This window comes from Necator americanus, chromosome V (assembly GCF_031761385.1).
Source record: "Necator americanus strain Aroian chromosome V, whole genome shotgun sequence".
NCBI lineage: Eukaryota > Metazoa > Nematoda > Chromadorea > Rhabditida > Ancylostomatidae > Necator > Necator americanus.
The window spans coordinates 17937756-17959134 of NC_087375.1; the positions used below are offsets into that span (position 1 = coordinate 17937756).

At 41.8% G+C, this 21379-nt stretch overlaps 3 protein-coding genes across 8 annotated transcripts in view; 2 read left to right on the plus strand and 1 right to left on the minus strand.

Moving 5' to 3' along the window:
* RB195_014281 (uncharacterized protein) overlaps nt 1-18196 on the minus strand; it is a gene marked incomplete at both ends in the record, with an annotated part of 68964 nt that extends 50768 nt beyond the window's left edge. For 2 of the 6 annotated variants that reach the window (XM_064204468.1, XM_064204471.1), the window contains 5 exons: nt 4731-4823; nt 4875-4955; nt 5097-5222; nt 7669-7787; nt 18049-18196. In XM_064204468.1, the coding sequence (XP_064060345.1) occupies nt 4731-4823; nt 4875-4955; nt 5097-5222; nt 7669-7787; nt 18049-18196 (567 nt within the window). Of the gene's footprint in view, nt 1-3859; nt 4097-4730; nt 4824-4874; nt 4956-5096; nt 5223-5850; nt 5990-7668; nt 7788-8252; nt 8263-18048 lie in introns of those variants that run through there. The other 4 variants (XM_064204472.1, XM_064204470.1, XM_064204466.1 and 1 more) reach the window with 4 other exon arrangements.
* On the plus strand, nt 10611-10856 carry RB195_014282 (uncharacterized protein; the record flags this gene model as incomplete). Its single annotated transcript, XM_064204473.1, has 1 exon — nt 10611-10856. One exon carries the CDS (start codon nt 10611-10613, stop codon nt 10854-10856), a length of 246 nt encoding a protein of 81 aa, XP_064060354.1.
* RB195_014283 (uncharacterized protein) lies at nt 11034-11642 on the plus strand (the record flags this gene model as incomplete). The annotated part of the gene is made up of 2 exons (XM_064204474.1): nt 11034-11318; nt 11367-11642. 2 exons carry the CDS (start codon nt 11034-11036, stop codon nt 11640-11642), a joined length of 561 nt encoding a protein of 186 aa, XP_064060355.1.
* Nucleotides 18197-21379: the final 3183 nt, after the last annotated feature.

The window sequence follows — 21379 nt, forward strand, 5'->3', positions numbered from 1 at the left end:
TCTTACGTGCAAACAGTATTATTCGCTGTTTTTGTCTTCGCTGAGAAGACTTCGTTGTGGTAACTATGGTAGCGCACACGCATAGATTTCGTCATACGAGGCGACAGTTAAGGCTAATAAAGAAGACCATTTTCAGCCTTTGGGGCAACTGCCGACTTTAGGATTTTTCTAAGCAAATGTAGAGTTTGGGGTGGTAGAACGCGTCCCACGCCCTTTGTACACGCTCGGGTTCCTTAATCAGCTTGTTCAATGGCTTTACTTGACTAGGCTGTTAAGGAAATCTCATTGATTTCCGACCGCTCGCTCGTGGATGCAGCGCGGAACGCTAGGTTCTGAGGTACCTCACGGAAACAAAAAGAAACACTCTGAACTCCATATTTGCTCGTAGAACACCCAACAATTAACATCAACAACAAGGTTTTTGGTTTGAAAGTAATGAATGAAACAGTTCCCTTAGGAGCATGAAAGCTTGGAGCCCGAAGACGATAGTTTTGTGGAATTCAAATGAAATTGAATTCATTCTGACTGGTAGGTGCACGTTACGTTTGTCCTGCAGATCCACAGGCCATTTGCAGCATTTGAAGAGTATAGAATAACAAATTGACTAGGAGAAAATCCCAAAACGTTGTTTGAATATTTTAAGTGAAGAGCTGCGAGTGGTTTAAAACAGCGGTCGAAAATCGATAAGCGAAAATATTCTAGTTGCTCGTTTCATTGTTGACGGCAAAAACAGTTGAGGGGAATGTACTTTAATGAGTGATTTCCCTTATCCACTCAAGTTTTGCATCATATTAATACAAAGAAAAGTCATCAAAGAGAAATAAATGCATTACCATAGCAGTTCTGCGAATTTTTATTTCCTTTATCTTAATCAACTTAAGAATGGCATTAAATGCATGGACACACTTGTCAATTACGAGAAAAGAAGTCCAAAAATCTAGCTGCATCCAATTTTAAAATACTGGCGCCAGAAAAGAAATTTTGTGCACTTTTCTTTATAAAAGTTAGATGGATTGTTGTTTCATACGCAGCCGTATTTGAGGAAAATGGTGATGACTAACCTCGCATTAAACTGACAAAACAACCCGTAACACTTTAGGAATAGCTACAATAACGGGAATTCCCGAATATTCGGAAAGCAACAGGCTCTTTAAATCATTCTCCAGATCATCCAGATAGCAACGGAGTGAGTCTATTTCGAGAAATGTAGTAGGCGCTGAGCGTGCCGAATCGGATGAGCACGATGCGGCTTCGATGAGAGCATTGCAGTGGAAAGTATCAACTAAAGAAAGAGCGTGTGCTGCGGCAGATGCATCACGTTCGCCCGGTAGAACAAATCTGGCAGCCATATTAGGGATCCGCTCCGCCAACGAAGAGTTGGGTTTACTTCTTGATAAAAGGTTATAAATTGCTATCAGTACAATTAGTCTCATCTAAGACTCTCATTGCTTAATATGAATATATTGCATGACACAGGTAACAGATTTAAAAGGAAGTAAATGCCTTCGTAAAATAGAGAAAAATTTCCGGGCGTACAATTGGTACTTAAACGGTGAAAGGTGAGGAATACCACCTGTGTGATTATTCCTTGTATGAAGCAGTCCTCAGAAGTTAATGATTATATTACAAATCACAAGGAAACTTTAGAACGCCACCATTATAGAAACAACCACACCCAACGACGTAAAATAATCTGCAGAAAATAATTTACAGTAATTGACCGCATTTCAAGCAAAACTCGCAGAGAATCCGACGATAAAAACAGAGGGGTATGTGTGGGGCTTAACCAGACGTAAGCTGGACGTTTTGTAAATGTGCAATTCATATCCAAATGAGACTGCGTTCACCACAAACACCACAAACAAGCAGATAAATCCCACAATAGTCACTGCTCTGTAAAATCCATGGGAAATATCCGAATCCAATTCTTTTTTGTGACATCTCAGAACAATCTAGTGCCGCAATTTCCATTAAATAGGAAATGTTCCAAAGAATGAAAAACCTCTCATTTCCAGACTCTAAGCAGGTCTGCGAGAATGTTTATATAAAAGTGGATCGCGCAATGTTTCAACTGCTATTAGCAACACTTCACATCACATCACCAAATTTATTGGTACTATGCAGTTAAGGATGATTCAGTGCTGAATTTATAAAGTAAACATGAAAAACCGCATATATTTGCAGAGAAAAATTGTATTGCATAGAGTTCCGAGAAAAAGTTGATCTGGCTGAAATCAGCAACGACGTAACCCGAATACAAAAATGATGTGATTGACATTAAAGTCACTTGTTAGGACCAAGATGCAAAATTGCATACATAATAAAAATCAAATTCCTTAACCTTCTTTTGAAACCATGAACACATGAATCTAGCTTTCTTAGTATTTGGTAGTTAAGTTAAGTCTAGAAATCTAAATCCTGTGCAAATCACTGGTCGAGTTTCGTCCAAAAATTCTGGACACTCCTGTAATGTCGAAAAATTCGTCTACTCGTAATCCCACTGTCTATCCCAGAAAGTTCATTCCAGCGCTGGTCGTTCTTAAAAAAACTACTTAACAGTGGGTGATGGTCATCAGATAAATGTTCAATCTTCCCACAAAAGCCCCAGCTATAATATTACTTTCTCGTTTTCCTGAAGAAAGATGTCAAAGCTTCCAAGTGAGTGGAAGATTAGTGTACGCTGTGTGTGAATTAGACTGAAAAATGCTATAATGGTCTTATCGAATGAACGCAATGAGCCAAACGCATATTCTAAAAGAAAAGCTGTGGAATTTTCATAAAAAATCTGAGAAGCAATTCAAATACAAATTCGCAACTTACGGAATCGTTATTTCCCATTGGCGATCCGCAGGAGAAAATGGCGCGTTACAGTCCGCCTTGAAGGCTCAATCCGCAAACAATTATTCATCGTTTCATTGCGCTATGAATCTCACCAAGCTCTTCGTACGTAATTACTCACATTGAAGTCGCTGTTAAAGGCATCACCCCACGAATCTGAGGTGGTGCAGATTTCAGGTGGAGTATTCGTATACGGGATGGGAGACTACGGAGAGGGAGGTGATTCCGTCCATTTCTTGCTAATTGCCGTAAAAAACGGCCCGGAAGATGCGGGGCCGCACAAGATTGGCGCGCTCCAATCGAACCTCTTGTACAAAATGGTGCGCCAAAACGAATGAAGCCGTATCTTCCGGGCCGTTTTTTACGGCAATTAGGAAGAAATGGACGGAATCACCCTCTTCTCCGTAGTCTCCCATCCTTTATACGAATACTCCACTTGAAATCTGCACCACCTCAGATTCGTGGGGTGATGCCTTTAAGGAAAGACAGGGAATAAGGAAAATGGAGGGAAGAACCGAAGCGGTTCGGATGCTACGAGGAAAAGGGAACGTCTTTCAATATAAACGTCAACGATGACTATTGAAAAATGATCTAAACCGGAGAAAAATGCACCTTAGTACGTTGCAACAAAAAAATTCAAACTAAACTGAAACTTAAAAAATAAGAACCATACTAAATTAAATGCAAATGGAAGCGATTTCCGATTCCCAGATTATCGTGCAACGTAAAGTTCAGGATGTTACCTAGGCACAAAAGCCACATCGGCAACTGCTGCAAAAAAAACACCCTTTTGTAAGATTAAAAAGTGAGATCGTGTCGATTTGAGAAAGTAAAATGTGCAGAAAAAACCTAACCTCTTCATACAGCTCCAAAGCTGTTGAGAATACGACAGCCGACGAGCCAAACATATCCACTGATACGCACTAATCCTAACTGAACAAAAGAAAGTGTTTATTCGAATTCAGAGGCTAGCACCCAGAGAGGACAGAACTTGCTGCGAATATGGGGCAATTTGTCCGATTCATAGGAAATAAGAGGCAGTTGAACGGAGCCGCCAATGGTTCTTCGTCAGTGGATACGGCACATACTCGGATCTCTTGAGTGGCACAAAATCATTTGAAAGAAAATGACGAGATCGGATTGGGTTACGAGCAATAAGCAGCGCCGCAGCGGATGCTATCGTTTTCTCGCTTTGCGCGATTGTGGAAACAGCGGAAGAACGCGTGGAGCCCCTTTCAAATGGAATACCGATATTTACCTAAAGAGAAGAACAGAGACCCATTCGGGTCGGATAGTGTGTCCCAGTGAACATTTCCGACTAATAGGAAACGTCAGGGTTTCGTAAGAAAGTGTTTGTGGCAGAAGAATTAGGTTAACATTAAAATTGATTAGTAATATAAAAAAGGACGAGAAATCCCTTTCACAGAACTTCAGTGGGATTAAATCACAATATCTAGGAAAGTTTGCTGGTCTAAGCAGAAATATTCTCGTGAACAGAAGCAGTTACAAAGAGAAACTTTGCATACTATCGACAAGCAATTTCCGCTATTCTGATGCTGTTATATAGTGCACGTTTGTAGCTAAGATACTATAGCTACTACAGCTCCCAGGAACCTTTCAGTTCCTAGTGAGAACTGACGAGGAATTGCGTTTTCATAAGTGCACTTTAATATGCCTTCAACACAGAACAACATGTGAAAAGAAATACCAGTAAAAAATGGAGGAAACGAACCAGATCCGTAAGCCTGGCTATTCGGAACAGGGCTTGGATCTAGCGGTACCCAAGAGAAGAAAGGTGATAAGCGACAATTTTATGTTCATTAATGTAGGAACATGAAGGGAACGAAAGCTGAAGGATGCCGATTACGTCAGCGCCGCACCCTAAAACTCACGGAAGAGTCTGCCTCCAGCGGCTTCCCAAAGAGAGATTGTTGCATTTCATTAACGAATTGTTGACCATACTCTTCCAAAACATCATGGTCCACCTGAACAAAGAACATTTAACGTGGACCATAGAAGAATTTTTGAGGGAATACCTTCTCAAAACCGCTCGAGTCTACAGAACCTTCGGTAGAGGCCTGTCCGGTCGAACTAGACGACGGAGGTGCTGGAGGTGCCTGAAAAACGATCCATGTGTTTCTCCTAACTATACTATTTAAAGGATTCATGACAATTTAATTCATTACTACTATTTTTTTTATCATTTTATTATGAATTTAATCAAGGACAACCGCTAGAAACGTGAACTACTCAAGCACCTGCAAATTGGAGAAATAATTGTTGGATTCATCGAAGCCAGATGGTGGCGCATTTGGTGAAAGATCGGATGGTGAGTCCATTACCGCACGTGATGTTGTGGTTTTAAAGTTCTTTCCACGACTATTCTAGAAAGCTCATATATGCAAGAATAACTACTAATAACTACAGAAATATTTGTCCAAAGTGACGGAAAAAAACACGAGAAAAAAAAACATGGGAGGTAAGTGAAATGAAGGCAAAAACAGCAACATCTATAGAGTAGATTGCTGGGGAATCAATGGTTAGAAAAGGCGCATTTTCAGAATATTTCGACCGAGACCGACACAATATTTGCCAGATACGGCTACGTAAAGGAAATTGGTGACATGATCAAAACTGTTAACGCTAACGCACAGTATAATTTTGAGGCTAAAAGTAGATCCAAGCCTTATCAATTCGACCACGTGAAGAACTTCAAATTCTGATTCACATCTATGGGAGTTTTGAAAGGAGAGAATCCTACCACTAAATAAGCCAAGAATCCTGCATAAATAATTAGTGGAATTTGTCAGTGAGGGGGAAATGATGGCTTGGAGAAACTAGCGAAAAAGACACATTCACTAAAAATACGTTTTTGAAAAACAACTGTTAACGCTAAAATTAGGCTAAGGAAGACCGCAGGAGAAGAACAGCGGACTCGATATTCTCTAAAACTGTCACAGAGACGCCTAAGTATAGTCGGGTCAAAACGACATGAATCACGAGTGTAGTTACCGTGCATTTGCGTACGCGCTCGAAACGGCGCGGCGGAGGAAGCAGTTGGAACAGAGTTGGGACCGTCGGAAACTGCAGCGATGGATGGTGTCAGCAAGGGTTTCACCACGCTCCTAGCAACTACGCTCCACCGAAGAGCCTTAAGAGAAACCGAGAAACTACTATATGTATCTCATTATTATTTATTTCAGTATTTTCGACCTGTACTATATGTATTGGAATCAACATAAAAAAGACGAGACTTTTTAGAGATGTAGAACTTCCTACAAATTTATAAAGAACAGTAGTTAACGGAAACGCTGCAACACAACGCGAATAGTGAACAAAATATGGGTATCCACGGAAATCGCAAATGTCGCAAACCGCTGCTATAGTCAAAGGCATCACCCCACGAATCTGAGGTGGTGCAGATTTCAGGTGGAGTACTCGTATACGGGATGGGAGACTACGGAGAGGGGGGTGATTCCGTCCATTTCTTCCTAACTGCCGTAAAAAACGGCCCGGAAGATACGGCTTCAGGCGTTTTGGCGCACTATTTTCCACAAGGAGTTCGATTGGAGCGCGCCAGCCTTGCGCGGCATCTTCCGGGCCGTTTTTTACGGCATTTAGGAAAAAATGGACAGAATCACCCCCCTCTACGTAGTCTTCCATCCCGTATACGAATACTCCACCTGAAATCTGCACCACCTCAGATTCATGGGATGATGCCTTCAAGTTAAAACGGCCTGAAACTCGGAGCAATCGCGTAAGCGGCCGCTCTCGAAGCGGCGCGGTGGAAGAGCTACGGTTTTGCGGTCGAGGTAGGGCCATGGCGAACTGTAACGATAAGTTGAGATGGTAAGGATCTCTCTCGAACCCAATCGCTAAGTTATACTGAGCCATTGCGAGCGCTACATCAGTAATCACACCCAGGTGAAAAGTAGGAAAATCTCAAGTTTCTGGGCGCGCAGCAAGCATCTTTTTTTCCTTGAAGGAAATCTCAACAAACAAGTAATAACGTGGAATTTGGTCCGGCCACGGCGCTCGATGTGACGGTAGAGCACACTTGCTTTACGAGTAAATGTAAAAGTGAAATTAGTTCACGTGTTAGAACACAAATATTGAGATTTAGTTGCCAACGTACTGCAATTCATAGCTGATGATGCGTTGAAAAATTGCTCGCGTCTATGCAGACGAAAATTCTGGAATCTTACCTTTTTTTTGTCCTGGAAAAGAATGCGGGTAGGGCAAAAATCATCAAGATTTTGCAAGGCTATGCAATCGTAAATATATTTCAAAAAATTTTGGCGCTTGATCGGGAACCAGTGCTTGGAAGGCATGGAGGTAAGGGAGATTTCCAGAAAATAGCAATAGTTCACCAACTTTCACACCCGTCCTTGAACCTCTGACAGCTAACCGTTTTTAGGAAATAAGAAGAAAAGAAGAGGACGAAGAGTTTAGAACTAAGTAGGACGAGCTACACAGAAAAAAGCGATAATGATGAGAAGATAGAATGACAGGAAATGAGGGTACTTCGCATACACATAGTAAAGATAAGTGGGTAAATAATGTGAATGAATGTGATGAATCATAATACATGAAATGGAAAGAATGGTAATAGTTGCTAGGTTTTGAATTCCAAAAAAAGTTAGTTCATCTTATTTTATCTTAGGTTAATCTTCTAATGTCTAAATTCAACATGAGCAGGTTGAGTCTAACCATAAGAAGGCGCTTAAATTTTTACTACAACATTAAAAGAATGACATAGAACAACGTAATTCAGATACTAGTCATTAGGAACACATTGCTAGAGGACGCCACAAAAAAATGAATACGCACACCAAAAAGAAATATGCCTTGTTTTATATTATCGATGGCTGTTTCGAAGTCTTCTCTGGCACTGACGGTGGCGATAGAGGAAAACGAGTCACTGCGAAGAGGATTTCCGAGTTCCTCGACTGTAAATGTGAAATTCCGTGTCTGCTATGAATAATCAGATATAGAATCACTATCTAGAAATAGAAATTAATAACCAAACTACAAATTAGTAAATAGTCGTTTTATTATCTGTATCAAAAATTACGTTTAGAAGGAGGTGAAAGAGAGATAAGAAGAAAGAAAGAGAAATGAGGCGAATATTCCGGAAATTACTTTAGAAACTGCACAAAGTAACGAGTATACGTTAGTACAACGAATATGAATGGTACATGTTCAAATAGTGCACAAATAAATCGTTCTCAGCTTTTGGATGAATGGCTAGAAGAATTCGATAGAAAATTGTCATCGCCAATCGCATTAAGTGCAGAAACAGAATACCGGCAGCGGTGAAACGAGAACGTTAGTGTTTCTATCCCAACACCGAGGAAATAATGCATCTGTTAGTCTTTGTGATTCTAGGCGGTATAGATTATCTGAAATCTTACCACAAACCATTGATACACTATCGACGTCCCAGTGGACATTTTAAGCTTCACATTTCAAAAATAACAAGTCGTCCTGGTAACAACTGTTGCTGTTCCAACTTCTTAAAGAATTGTTGTAGAAATCTGCTGTTTTCTCTCGCAATAAAAATAGACAAAAACTCCAATTCTATCGAAATAAAGGGCACCGTTGGACCTCGCGTCTTCATGGACTCATAGATCACAGTTGCAGGAACAGTGTCATTCAAAAAAGTGACAAAGAATGCACGCATGCGCTGCGAAAGCAATATGTAATTATCAATAGCAATCAGGCTCCTCCAGGAGAAACAGAGAGCCTCCAAAGAACAAAACCTGGAGGCCGAAGAGTTACGTGTTGCGCAGTGATAAAGAGTTACAATGAAATTGTTTATCGTATAACGCTGTCCCACGTACGTGGAAAAAGAAGAGTTAATTGGTGAGAAAGGATCCATACATTCAAAAAGCGAGCATCATACATGACGACACTACAAACAATAAAAGGTTTTACGAATAGGTTTTTCTGCATCAAATTTATCGCCATTACAAAGTGAGCAAAGAAGTTCCTTTCATTTTCAGAACACAGTGACCGAAGTTTTACGTTGATATAATTTCTTCAAACTCTTTACTGGTTCCCGTTTCCTTAATTAATAATTAATTTCATGATGAATGTCAGATCTAGGATTAAAGGCATCACCTCACGGGTCTGATCTGAGGTGGTGCAGATTTCAGGTGGAGTATTCGTATACGGAATGGGAGACTATGGAGAGGGGGTGACTCCGTCCATTTCTTCCTAATTGCCGTAAAAAAAGGCCCGGAATATACGGCGCCGCACAAGGCTGGCGCGCTGCAGTCGAACTCCCTGTAGAAAATAGTGCGCCAGTACGCCTGAAGCCGTATCTTCCGGGCCGTTTTATTACGGCAATTAGGAAGAAATGAACGGAATCACCCCTCTCTCCATAGTCTCCCATCCCGTATACGAACACTCCACCTGAAATCCGTACCACCTCAGATTCGTGGGGTGATGTCTTTAAAGGTTCGATCTTTAAAGTTTAGAATGGTGGAAAGTCGAAACTGCATTGAGACGGCAAATGTTACTAATTGACCTGTTTGCACCCTTTATGCGGAGTGTTTATTGATCGAGAGTTCGTCAATAGCGGAAATACACTGTATGTGACCAAGCAGGATTTCACCCACAGAACAATACAGGATTTTTAATCAAAAAATATGATAAGAAAGCTGGAAAACCTTAGAAAAAAAAACTAAGATTCAGTATAGTTCTTAAGGTAATTATGGAAAAGAAAGCTTTTTTGCTTCCAAATTTACTTTTTCAGAACAATTACTACGAATTAACAAACGGCTTTTTCTAAAAAAAAAACCAGATAAAGCCAGAAGTCCTACTTTTCGATCAATAGCTAGCTAGGTTGAACAGGTCGGATAACACAGGAACAATTACATAGGGGTATTGTTCGCAGTGAACCAATGATATTTGAGACACGGCTCTCGGCAAAAAAAAAGCGAGCGTCATTGTTTCGCATGCATGCATTCGTCCTTCACAGGTGAGTCACAATTTCGTCGATATATCAGCTGAAAGCAGCATACCATGATTCTGACGTGGTGTCGGCGTGAAAAGCTGGAGATGGGGTTATAGATTGCGGTATCAAGGACGATTCCGCTCATCTATCCCAGAAGAGATGGGAACTACTTTGGTTACTACGAAGTACTTTAGAATGTTCCTCTATGCATACGTTTCGGTCCCGTTAGCAGTTTATTAATTGGTTTTACTTGAATAGGCAAATGAGAAGACATCACTGATGTTCATCGCACTTGAATGCGAGCTGGGTGTGCAGAAGGGTGGCGCGTTGCAATAGAACTCGTCATAAAAAACGTCGTCTTCAACGCCGTTTCCTACGATGCTCTCTCAAACAAAAACCAGAAAGCTGCCAGCCATGTAAAGAGGTCTTGCTTGGAAAACAGTGAAATATACACTCGAAAGGGGCCGCGTATGCCAGGCCGATTGCAACCTGCTCGTGGTGGCCCTGCTTCAACTAAACGCAATCAGGCGTTCGAATGTACACATTGAAAAAGTACGAGCTATACAACCTGCACTGCTATATGGCAAAAGCTTCCCATGCATTGCGAAAAGGTGCTGTCGTCCAGCACCATGCCAGAGCCAGATGGAAGGTCAAATGCCAGAGGGAAACATGGAATCCTTGGCGACAAACATCTGTCTCGTTACTCTGAACTAGCGGTCGCTGTCAAGTGAACTCCAACAGGTCTATCTAGACTGTTCAGCTATGCAGACAGTCTACGTACATTTCGTGTAAAATCCACGTACATTTGTGTATGTGTTACCGCACTACCGGTGACTTCACCCATGAGAAGGGTCTGAGAAGAAGGTTGCGTCGTCAGCTGAAAAGTGATCGCGAGAACGAATGGACATCAAGAGCGAAGGAGCTTGAGAAGGCGTGGGAGGACAAGAACACGAGAAAAGCATTGCTAAGGCAGTATAGCGGCAAAATGAAGAGGTGTTCGCCTGTCCTGAACACAGCCGACGGAGTCGCTGTCGGAGACGCAACCTTGGCCATCTAAGAGCATTTTAACACTTTGCTGTACCGAAAAGCGCCGTCGGTCCCTGAACTCGTGTACAACCAAGGACAGATATACACCATGGTCAGCGAAGAGCCACCGACTGTCGGAGGTTCTAGTCTGTATTGAAAAAAAATGAAGAATTGAAAATCTGACGAAGAGGATGGAATTAGCGCAGAAATGATGAAATCTCTTCCTCCTTCTAGGATTCTTGAGATGACGAAGATCACCCGTTCAATATCGATTGACGAAAAGATTCCTGACTCATGGAGACACGCTATTATAGTTCCTCTCCACAAGAAGCTATCCGTTACGGAACCCAGCAATTACCATGGAATATCATTGCTGCGTGTAATGTACAAGTATTTGGAGCGGATCATCCTGGGTCGACTGATCCGACATCGCGAAGAAACCACTCGTGACGAGCAAGCCGGCTTTTGCTCTGGTCGATCGACGATTGACCAGGTGTTTATTGTGAGAAAAGTGATTTAAGTGTGGCAGCGGTATTCGAAGCCTCTACAAATAGCATTCTTGGATTTCAAAGCCGCTTTCGATTCACCTCAAAGAGGCCGTCTTCTCAATGCGCTTCTCGCCAATGGAGTTCCAGAAAAGTACGTACGCCTAATAAACGACATGAATAGAAGAACTGCTGCCGTCCGAACACCAGCAGGATGTACTACACCGTTCGAAGTGGAAACTGAAGTGCTGCAGCTTACGAAGTGCGACTCCGCTCTGATAAATGCAAGCAGATGTGAGTCTCCTCGAGACCCTCAACGGGAATCAGGGTGAATGAACATCCTACCGAACTCGTGGATGAGTTCTGCTATCTGGGCTGTATGCTGAAAAACGATGACAGCTACAAGAGAGATATCCAGCAAATATGCGCTAAAGCTAACTCGGCATTCAATTCATTGACAAAGTGCCTGTAGTCGACCTTCGTCGCCAACGAAGTCAAGCTGCGACTCTACCTATCCGCAATTCGCCCTATCATGATATACAGATCGGAGACTTAAGCAGCACCGGAGACGGTGGTGGAGAGAAGCTGTTTAGATGACTACTAGGCTACTTTTGGCTGTTGGTATGCCATAACAAAGAACTTTATTTGGAAATGAACATGGTTTACCGGCGGATGACACCTGGAAAACATCAACATGTTGCTCGGCCTTCTGAAGTAGTCATGGAAAACTGTCTACGCCTCTTTGGTCACGTTATGATGAGACTGTCTAATCGTTTTTTACAAATAGTCCTGGAGATGCTTCAAGATCCTAATTGGAAAAAGGTCTCCTGGTCGTAAAAGAAAGTTCTGGACGAGGGGGTGAAAGAAGATCTGAGGACACTTGGCGTTGACAGGCAGTTCAGTCAAAACGTGAAATTGCGCCGCAAGGTGGAATAACAACGGATGGGTAGATTCTATGCGAACTCTAGCTGAGCAGGGTCGGCTCGGATATGTTCAAGGACGACACACCCCGGCGAAGATGCGGTTAGCCGTGTTAGGCCGTAACACCCCTCCGACGATTAAGTCAAGTAAGTCACACTCGAAATGAACCAATATTAGCGGGTAATATACACAACACTGACTTGACTTCACTTGATCTGCGGGCTGGTGTCATCGCCAGATGCGATTACCCGCATCTTTAATGAAGTCTGCCGTCCTTGAACATAGCTCTGCCCAACCTTCTCTATCTTCAGCAAGAGCTTGTACAGAACCAACCAATTTGTCGCCATTCCATATCCTGCGAATCCCTACGTCTCGTCTGAATTGTCTATCAAAGCCGAGTGTCCTCAGGTTCTCTTCGGCCAATCTCAGTCCAGAACTTCCGTTTTCTGTCGGGTGGCCTCTTCCAGCTTGAACTCACATTCTCTTCGGAACCCGTTAAACAAGGCGATCTGCTGGTCTCCTTAATATACGACCAAAGAAGCGGAAACGATCTTCTGTAGCCACTTTCGATGACAGTGCAAGACGTTGATATCTTTTACATGTCATCCCCCGGCACACTACATCAATTTCTGAGTAGAGATCTTCACTGTGACAGACCTTGGACTGTGCAGTCTAAGTCTTCGATCCGCACATCATGATGTAGCGAATTGCGGATAGATAGACTCACAACTTGACTTCGTTAGTGATGGGGTTCGACCACAGGCATTTAGTTAAGGAGTTACAGTTACAGAAGAAAGACACAGAGAATTACAGAAGAAAGGCATTAGCGCATTTTTGCTGAATATCTTTCCCGGGACTGCCGTTGTTCGGGGACTGAGCACAGCCCAGGCAAAAGAACTCATCGGTGAACTCGAACTCGTTTTCCGTCCACCCTGATTCCCGTCCGAGGTTTCAAAGAGACCAACAACTGCCTGCATTTATCAGGGCGTAGACGTGCTCCATAGGCTGCAGCCAACTTCGATACAAATTTACCAACATGTTGAAGGTTTACGCTGCTTCCCGCGAATATGACAACGGCGAGATCGGTTAAGGGGCACTCGATGGTGATAAGACGATGTCGGCGAGACACTGATCGACTATTCTTCCCATTGTGTCGTCGATCGCGAAGTTGAAAAAAAGGGTCCTGCCACTGCCCGTTGTCTTACTCCAGTTACCACCTCAAAGGGTGTTGTGCAATCGGCTTGTGTTCGAACTGCAGCAGCTGGTCGTTGATTATCAAGCAAGCGAACAAACTTTCCTAGTACTCCATCGGCGCAGAGCGCGTACAGAAAACGGCCTTGATGAGAAGAGTCGAAAGAGGCTTCAAAGTCAAGGCAAGCCAATTGCATTGGCTTCAATTACAGCGACCAGATTTCGACCACTATCTTAAGCCGAGCGTAGACTTCAGAGCCGTGCGGGCACGCTGTTTGGCGGCTCTGCGATTTTGATGGTCATTGAGCCCACTGTTGTAAATAGTCAATAACCACCGAAACCGCAGAGCCGCCAAACCGCGGGCCCGCGTGACTCTGAGCTCTGCGGGCAGTCAGATTTTCCATTTTTCATCGTCTGGACACGGAGCAGAACTTCCGACTCGGTCGGTGTGAAGGTACTTGAGTTCAGAAGCTGACGGCGCTTGCCGGCACAGCTAGGTCTTGAGGTGTTTCCTCCAAATTGGAATAGTCGCTTCACCGACAGCTACTCCATTGATAGTGTTGAACATTAAAGAATATCTTTCCCTCGTGCCGCTAGACTTCTTCAGTGAAGCATAGGCTTTTCGCGGTTTCTTGTCCTCCTATACCTTCTCAAAGTTCTCGCACTTGACGTCCATTCGCATTCGCGGTCTTTTTGAAAATGGCGACGCAGCTTCCTTCTCGGACGCCTTTCCTGCGTATATATTTATCTATATAAATATCCACTGCTGCGAGCATACTGAGTTGAATATGGATTTGTGGAGGAATCATCGCTGAGCGTCCTGGTTCCTGGTTCATTGTGTGGTATGTACTCACACATGTATAATAGACACACGGTGAAATTTCGCTCTGCATTCTTTGTCTCTCAGATCTACCATGTCGATTTTCGGTTGAAGAAACTCCTCAGTTTCTCTTGTGGAACCGTATCTTGAAAGTATGTAGAACTGGACGGTGGCCAGAGTCAAATGCAACGTCCCAAACAGCTCCGTATCTTCGAATACCCGACTGAGTATTCCTATCGTAGTCAGAACGTAGTCAAGCTGAAGTTTGAGTGTTCTCATCTTCCGGGCGCGTTTCTCTTCAGGCGTCAACAAGGTTGACCCTCGCCACGTGATGACGTTGATGATTCCTCATTTTCGAAGCACACCGTATTGTTGTTCAAGTCCCATCTTCGCATTTTTTTCTATTATGACGATGGCCACCAGCTGGCTAGATGTTTTAGACATCTACGCATTGGATTCATGATAGAAGGCTTCCTTGTTGTTGCCTCAGCAGCTTCCGTAGGTGCAGATGGGACAATCACGACCCAGAGCTTACATCCTCTGCAATCGCACAGTCGCACATCGGCGCATCTAGGCGACGTTGAGACATATTCTTCTAGGTTGTTATAGTCGTTTCTCACAGCAGTCAGGTAGCCACCTTTCAATCAGCATCACCGCAGCGGATAGTGTAGTCTCTGATACTGACTACGGCCCGACCTCTTAAGCGCGTTTATTGCAGCGCAGCAAACGACACACATCGATGTAGGGAAAGCCTAGGCGGGACGGTTTGTTGGAGTTCATCCGACAGTATTCAGTTCAACATAGGTTGTTGCCGTGGTTGTCACCAAAGATTCTGTGTCCAAAAACCCCTTCAGTGAGTCAACCTTTGAGGTTATGGGCTTTGGCGATGTGCTGGACAACAGCACCTTTCTGCAATGCGTAACAATGTATAACGTTCGCCATATAACAGTGCAGGTTATATAGCATATACGACCCCAATGCGTACAGTTGAATGCATGATTGCGTTTAGATACAGCAGGGACACCACGAGCAGGTAGCAATCAGACTTGTAAACGCGATACTTTAGCAAAAAAAAAAAACAAATTAATTAATAAACAACGGACGACAAAATAATGAGCTAACGACTAGAGTTAAGAAGAATAGCCCTATTTTTGGCACCAACTAATTTTTCTTTTGCATATATATGCACGACCTGTTACTCAACTTATGTGAGGAGCAGAAATACAACTGTGAACATAGTGAACGCACTAAACAAACATTCGAAAGTCCAATGTCTGCCTGTGGAAATTTCAGTCATGAAGGAATAATAAGACTTGAGAATTGAAAACAAGGAATACGAATGTTATGCAAAAAATAAACCAAAGCCGAATGCAGTATGCGCTTGTTACATTTCTTACAAACTTCAAAACTAAAATGAAAACTATGGACTATCAGATCCAGTAGGAGTCGCAAAAAACAGAAACGTTAGTGTTATGTACAGCAGTGACACCAACGCAGTCCAGCAGCTGTTCCAGCGAGTTCGAAACGAGAAACTCTTTACGAGACTCTTTTGCGCTCAATCGGTGTTGGCGTAAGTGGCTGGATTTTGTTCGCCGTCAGCTTTCGAGAACGATATATGGAAGGAGTACATTGCTTCAAAATTGCCAAAATTTGAAAAAAAAACCCTTTCAAAGTTTTACGAAGTATGCGAAGAGCAGCTGATATAGCACAGCTCCAGTGAAACTTTTTTGTTAACACAATCGATATTGAAGGACGGACAGAAGAGTTGCTGGAGCGTGTAATCGCTGTTGATAGCGAATTTTAGTGAAGAAAAATAATAGTTCTACATGTATTTGCTCTGCTCAACGCAATTCAAATCGTAAGTATAAAAAAGGGACGAATATAAAGAAAAACAATGCCAATCGGGCTTTTTGAGGGTGGGGTGGGTGGGGGGAGAAGTCGTGACAGGTACTGAATCGTTAGGTATTTTGATTTTGGTTTTTCTTTTTCGATTTCACAACTCTAATTACGAAGAATCAAAACATTATAAGTGGTAGTTGTCCGATTTTCCGGCGACCATGTTGTGAACAAACTTTTATAGAAATGACATTTATTCATCCATTTACACATTTATGCGTGCCTAGATATTGACAGTAACCAGGACTATTGGGCTACTTCATAGCTCAATTCAGAGCTCTTAACATTTAATAGAACTTTCTCGAAGACTCTCCTGTCTTTTCACATTCTCAAGAAGAAAAAAAATCGTATATACGCAACAGAAATCACCTCTCCTCGAAGAATGCGAAGAAAATCGTTCGAAACGTGAAGCTGATAAAACCAAAGGACGAATCTCTACTTCGCACCGTTGTACCACTATTTTCACCTCGAAAGTGCTATGTACCTGCGTACGCGGGGTGTCAGCAACGCGTATTCATGAACTCGACTCTGTTAGAAAACAGCATATCAGATTTCGAGCCCAGGAAAAACAAGTCTCCTTTCTAGGAAACCTCAGTGCCTTGATCCGGACTCGTATAACCATCGAACATCAGAAACATTTGCTTTCATTTAAGTGTTATGCTGACAATAGCGATGATAATAGCGCTCCTATCTGCTTCTTTATTTTGTTTCTGCATTCCGCATTCCGCCTCGACCTTGTTTTGATTTTCTCGCCGAGATAAATAAGATAGCTGAGCCCACATATTTCAGCTTTTTCAGCTTATTATGAGGCCTTGTGTGACTCCTCACATTTCAGATGAATGTGAACTCTGAATGTGTCTTTCCTAAAAACCTATCTCTGGTAAAACTTTTTTGCAAAGAAATGGCGCCATTTCCAGTTCATAATGCTAAATAGGCCTGGAAAAATGAGAGTGTGCTTACTACCTTCAAAAAATTGATAAATGCAGAGAAGCTTCGAATCATGGAAAAAATAGAACTTTATAAACTACACTACCATTTCGAAAACTGATTGAAACGCCACGTTCTTACTGCCCATCTCTATTTTAAGATATGACTTCCTGCGAAACATTAGAAGCCTTCAGATACCTATCAGCATCTCAAGAACATTTGTGTACAGCGTCCCTGATGATTAAATGTGAATTACAGCATTCGCACAGAGTATGTTTTTAAATTTGGTTTTAGAGATCACTATTGGAACGTTACAATTTGATAACAACACAACCATATTCTTTCACCACAAAAGGAACAACACTGAAGATGCGATGACAGCGCACAACACGACAGGATTGATAGGAGAACCACTTAATCATCGCGAATCACCGATACTTCGTATAAAATCTTTGATCCAAACAATTTAAAAAAAAACCGAACAATTCCTATAGCCTTTTGTTTTCCTCAAAATTATATTACGAACAAAGTAGTCTCCAATCAGTAAAATGAATAGTCAATGAAAGATAATCTGGTGCCATGGTTAGGGAGTCCATGGGATAAAGAAGCCGGGCATCGGGAATTTATTACCGATCGTGAAAGCTAATCATGCACTATCGATTACTTGTAATGCAGTTAAAACAACAAGAAATACATAAATTAAACTAGAACACGAAATGTAATGAAGAGCTTAACGCTTCCCTTCCGCAGCTGACTTCAATCGTGAGTTGCTAAAGGGAACCTGTCTGAAACTTTTGTTACTTGAAGATCCTAGTTATAATCTTCTTGAAAATGGTAGAAAAAAGAGATGAGAGGAAAAAAAGTGTGAGGAAAACAGGAGCAACAACACAACTCAGGAATAACATTACCTCAAAATCAAAATTACAAAATTAAATTTAAATTAATTAATTTGAAAAATACAGTTAAACAATAACGAAACTCACTGTATCTCGTCAACTCTTCCACCGTACAATCACTCAGATTATTCAACGAATCCCAATGCAGATCGACGACATAGCGCTTCCCGCTACGCAGTCGCTGTCGTATCGGCGACGAGGCGCGATTTAACTGCGCCCCGATCGACGGCTGCATATCGTTCGGATGACCTGAGTATCCTTTCCTTGGGAGAGAGACAGAGCCCAAGAGAACAGACTGCGGCAGCACGGCGACGATGCTATGACGAGCAACTAATACTAGTTGTTGTGCAAACTGCTAGCATGCTACTCGTGCCGGCGTTGACAGAGGGTGCGGAGAGGAGAATGTGGGTGGATAAAGTGTGATGAATTTCTCTGACTGGACAGCATCCACAATCAGTGCTAAGAATACTTCACGACTGGAGATAATAGAGGACACGGAAATAACGGAGTGCTATTCATAAACCACTTCAAGATGCATCAACGTACTCGAATTCAAATTTTTCAGAAAAAGACTTCTATGAGTGGCAGAACAATGTGTTCACAGGCAGAAAAATGAATTGCTGGGTTCAAGTGAAAGATCTTCATCCTCGCAGACGAATCTGATACTAGCCAGTCGATTACGTAAAGATGAAAGACCTAGATGGGGTTGCCAAGTGTAAAACTACCGACCGTGCGGACTCAATCACGTCTTTGCAATGGTTAAATTACCCTGAGCGATAAAACATCAGCTGAGCTGGATGAAGGGGTTAAAATTTGCAACGAAAATCCTCACAAAGAAAAGAAAACTGCTTACACGAGTGTGAAGGAATATGTTAGCAAGTTACAATACCAGTAAATCTGCTGAATAAATCTGCACTTAGATTCCATCAAAGGCTGTCGCGTTTTAAGACGTCGAGTGCATGACACGCACAGAATAATTGATCAGTCTTTCCCCTACATCTGCAATTGTACACCACATCTTTATGGGTTTATCTTCATGGTCACCTTGGTAGTACTATTAGGATATTAGGATAGGTAGGATGAGAGAATTTCTGTAAATTTCTTCAAAACAAATTGTAAATGGAGAAAAGAACTGTCCAAAAACCCCTCCTCTACGGGGGAGAGGGGTTGCACAATTTTTTTTTTACATTTGCACCCTATATTTAACATTTTTCACCACTCACTCACTATCCGCAAAGTACATCTCATACCCTATGTACTTGCTGCTGAAACAACTAAATATAGAAAGGTACCCCTGAATGTCGCCTTCAAGGAAACGAAGAACCAAAAAACTCTTCAACGAAAATCCTTGGAGAGAAAGCCTTCTCTCCTATTGTGAACGAAACGAGTTGAATTGAACCGTAACCAAATGAATGAAGATTTTGTTAACTGCATTGAGTGTTGATACAAAATTTGAAGTTGGAGCATGTTGTGGGCTCTTTTCAGTACAAAAAAAATGAGTGCTTTTGTGAGAGAGAAAGAATACACAAATAACGTTGTTCTACATGAGCATCGCTCGACTACAGCGGCAAAGAAAGAAACTAGAAACATTTCCAAAAAAACGCTTTTATTTCTCCACAAAATGATTCCTTCTACCAAGGATGACTACACGACTGGTCTTTGTCCAACCAGACAGTTTTCAAATTACAAGTGTGACGAAATGTCAAGAGAATAGTATGAATAAAAGACCGATCAGAACTCCAATTCATTTAACTCCGCTAATAAGACATCAATGATCGACTTGTTGGACGGAGTGTTGTATTAGTGAAAGACCAGACCGCTAAACTACTGAAAGCGAACTACGCGTCACTTCCACCTGATGTCTGGTCCGAAATAACTAAAAGAGTGAAAATTTTGAGACGGCAAATAAATGCACCTAATAAAAATTGGTAAAGCTTAAATAAATAAATGTGCAAATATATGTAAATCACAAATATAATATATAACTAGATCTGGTAATATGTATCTAGGAGCCAAACAGAAGAACGAATGGTATTTCATTCCTTGAACTTGAATTCTTTTTAATTCACTGCTGTAAAAGCATAACATTGCGCCACAGTCCTCAAGGACGTCGTTTAGCATTTTATATAAAACGATAATCTTGTGCAAATGTGAAAATATAATTTGCAAAATGCTTTGGGAAATACAAGTTTATGTCTCCTTTCTTTTAATTTCACATATCTTTCGCTCAAGACAAATAAATTTTTCTGATGTGAAAACAGACGTATCTTACAACGTTAGGAATGATAAATTTGTCAGATCTTCATAAATAAGTTTTACAAACAACATTCTCTCCATGCATCACCCATCTTTTTTGTTTGCGCATGCAATATCTTAACATAGTTTCTTAACAGAAGAAAAGAATGTTATGTTCTATGAAAATCGTCTTTTATACTATAAAAACTGAAATAAAGAAACTAAGAATAGGAGGAAAGTGATATTAGGAATTAAGTGAGATTTTTTTCGGCTCTGACGGGAGAATTTTTATGAAAATAAGCGCGGCTTTGCCGGAAGAAGATTATCGGTTTATTCAGTTCGTTCGAAAATGAGGAAGACATACATACACACATTCGATAGTGAAAGCCGCTGCTCCGACCCCCTTCACTTTTTGGACGGTTGGCAAAGCTATCCCCTTAACTTTTGGACCGTTGGCGAACGGATCCTCATCACTCGAGCTGCACCTTATGAGCTAAACCCCCTTCACGTGAAGAGAGCCTGGCTCCTCTTCATCGCACCTGTGGACATATAATTTCTTTTATTTCCCACGGTTTTTTTTTTTTTGAGATTTTCTCTGACATGTTCAAAAAACAGAAGAGCCATCAAGTGTCTCCTCAGTTAGTGCTACGCCTCCACTGCAAATTCTAACCAACACAGCGATATCTTCAAAGCAATAAATATCACATAGAAAGTAAAACATCATCATAAAGCTTGCTTTTACTTTAAGATACGCTTATGCTTAACAGCGCATCAAAGGATCGAACAAAATTTACACCAAACTAAAGGTCTACGGAACTACAGGTCGAAAAGAACTGAATACCTCTGAAACTTGTTTCTCTATGATTGTAACACAAACAAAAATAGGACACTAATTTTATTAAATCATTGTGAATAGACCTCGCAGGTTCCTTACAGCTGAGGCACATTGATGCCTGCATCATGGTCAAAGAGAAGCAGGTGTCGAAGGAGTCAATTTTCAAGCGCCATAAAACGGAGGTGCATCTTAAGTGCCTAAATCCATGCTTGAGAATATGTCTCCTGCATGTCATTAGATCAGTTACATTACACCTGCAATGAGCCACTTACAACGCAGTATTTTAATCGATGAGTACTTCTCATTAGTGTAGGCGCCAATCAAGTTTCAAATCAACTTGAAGAATAT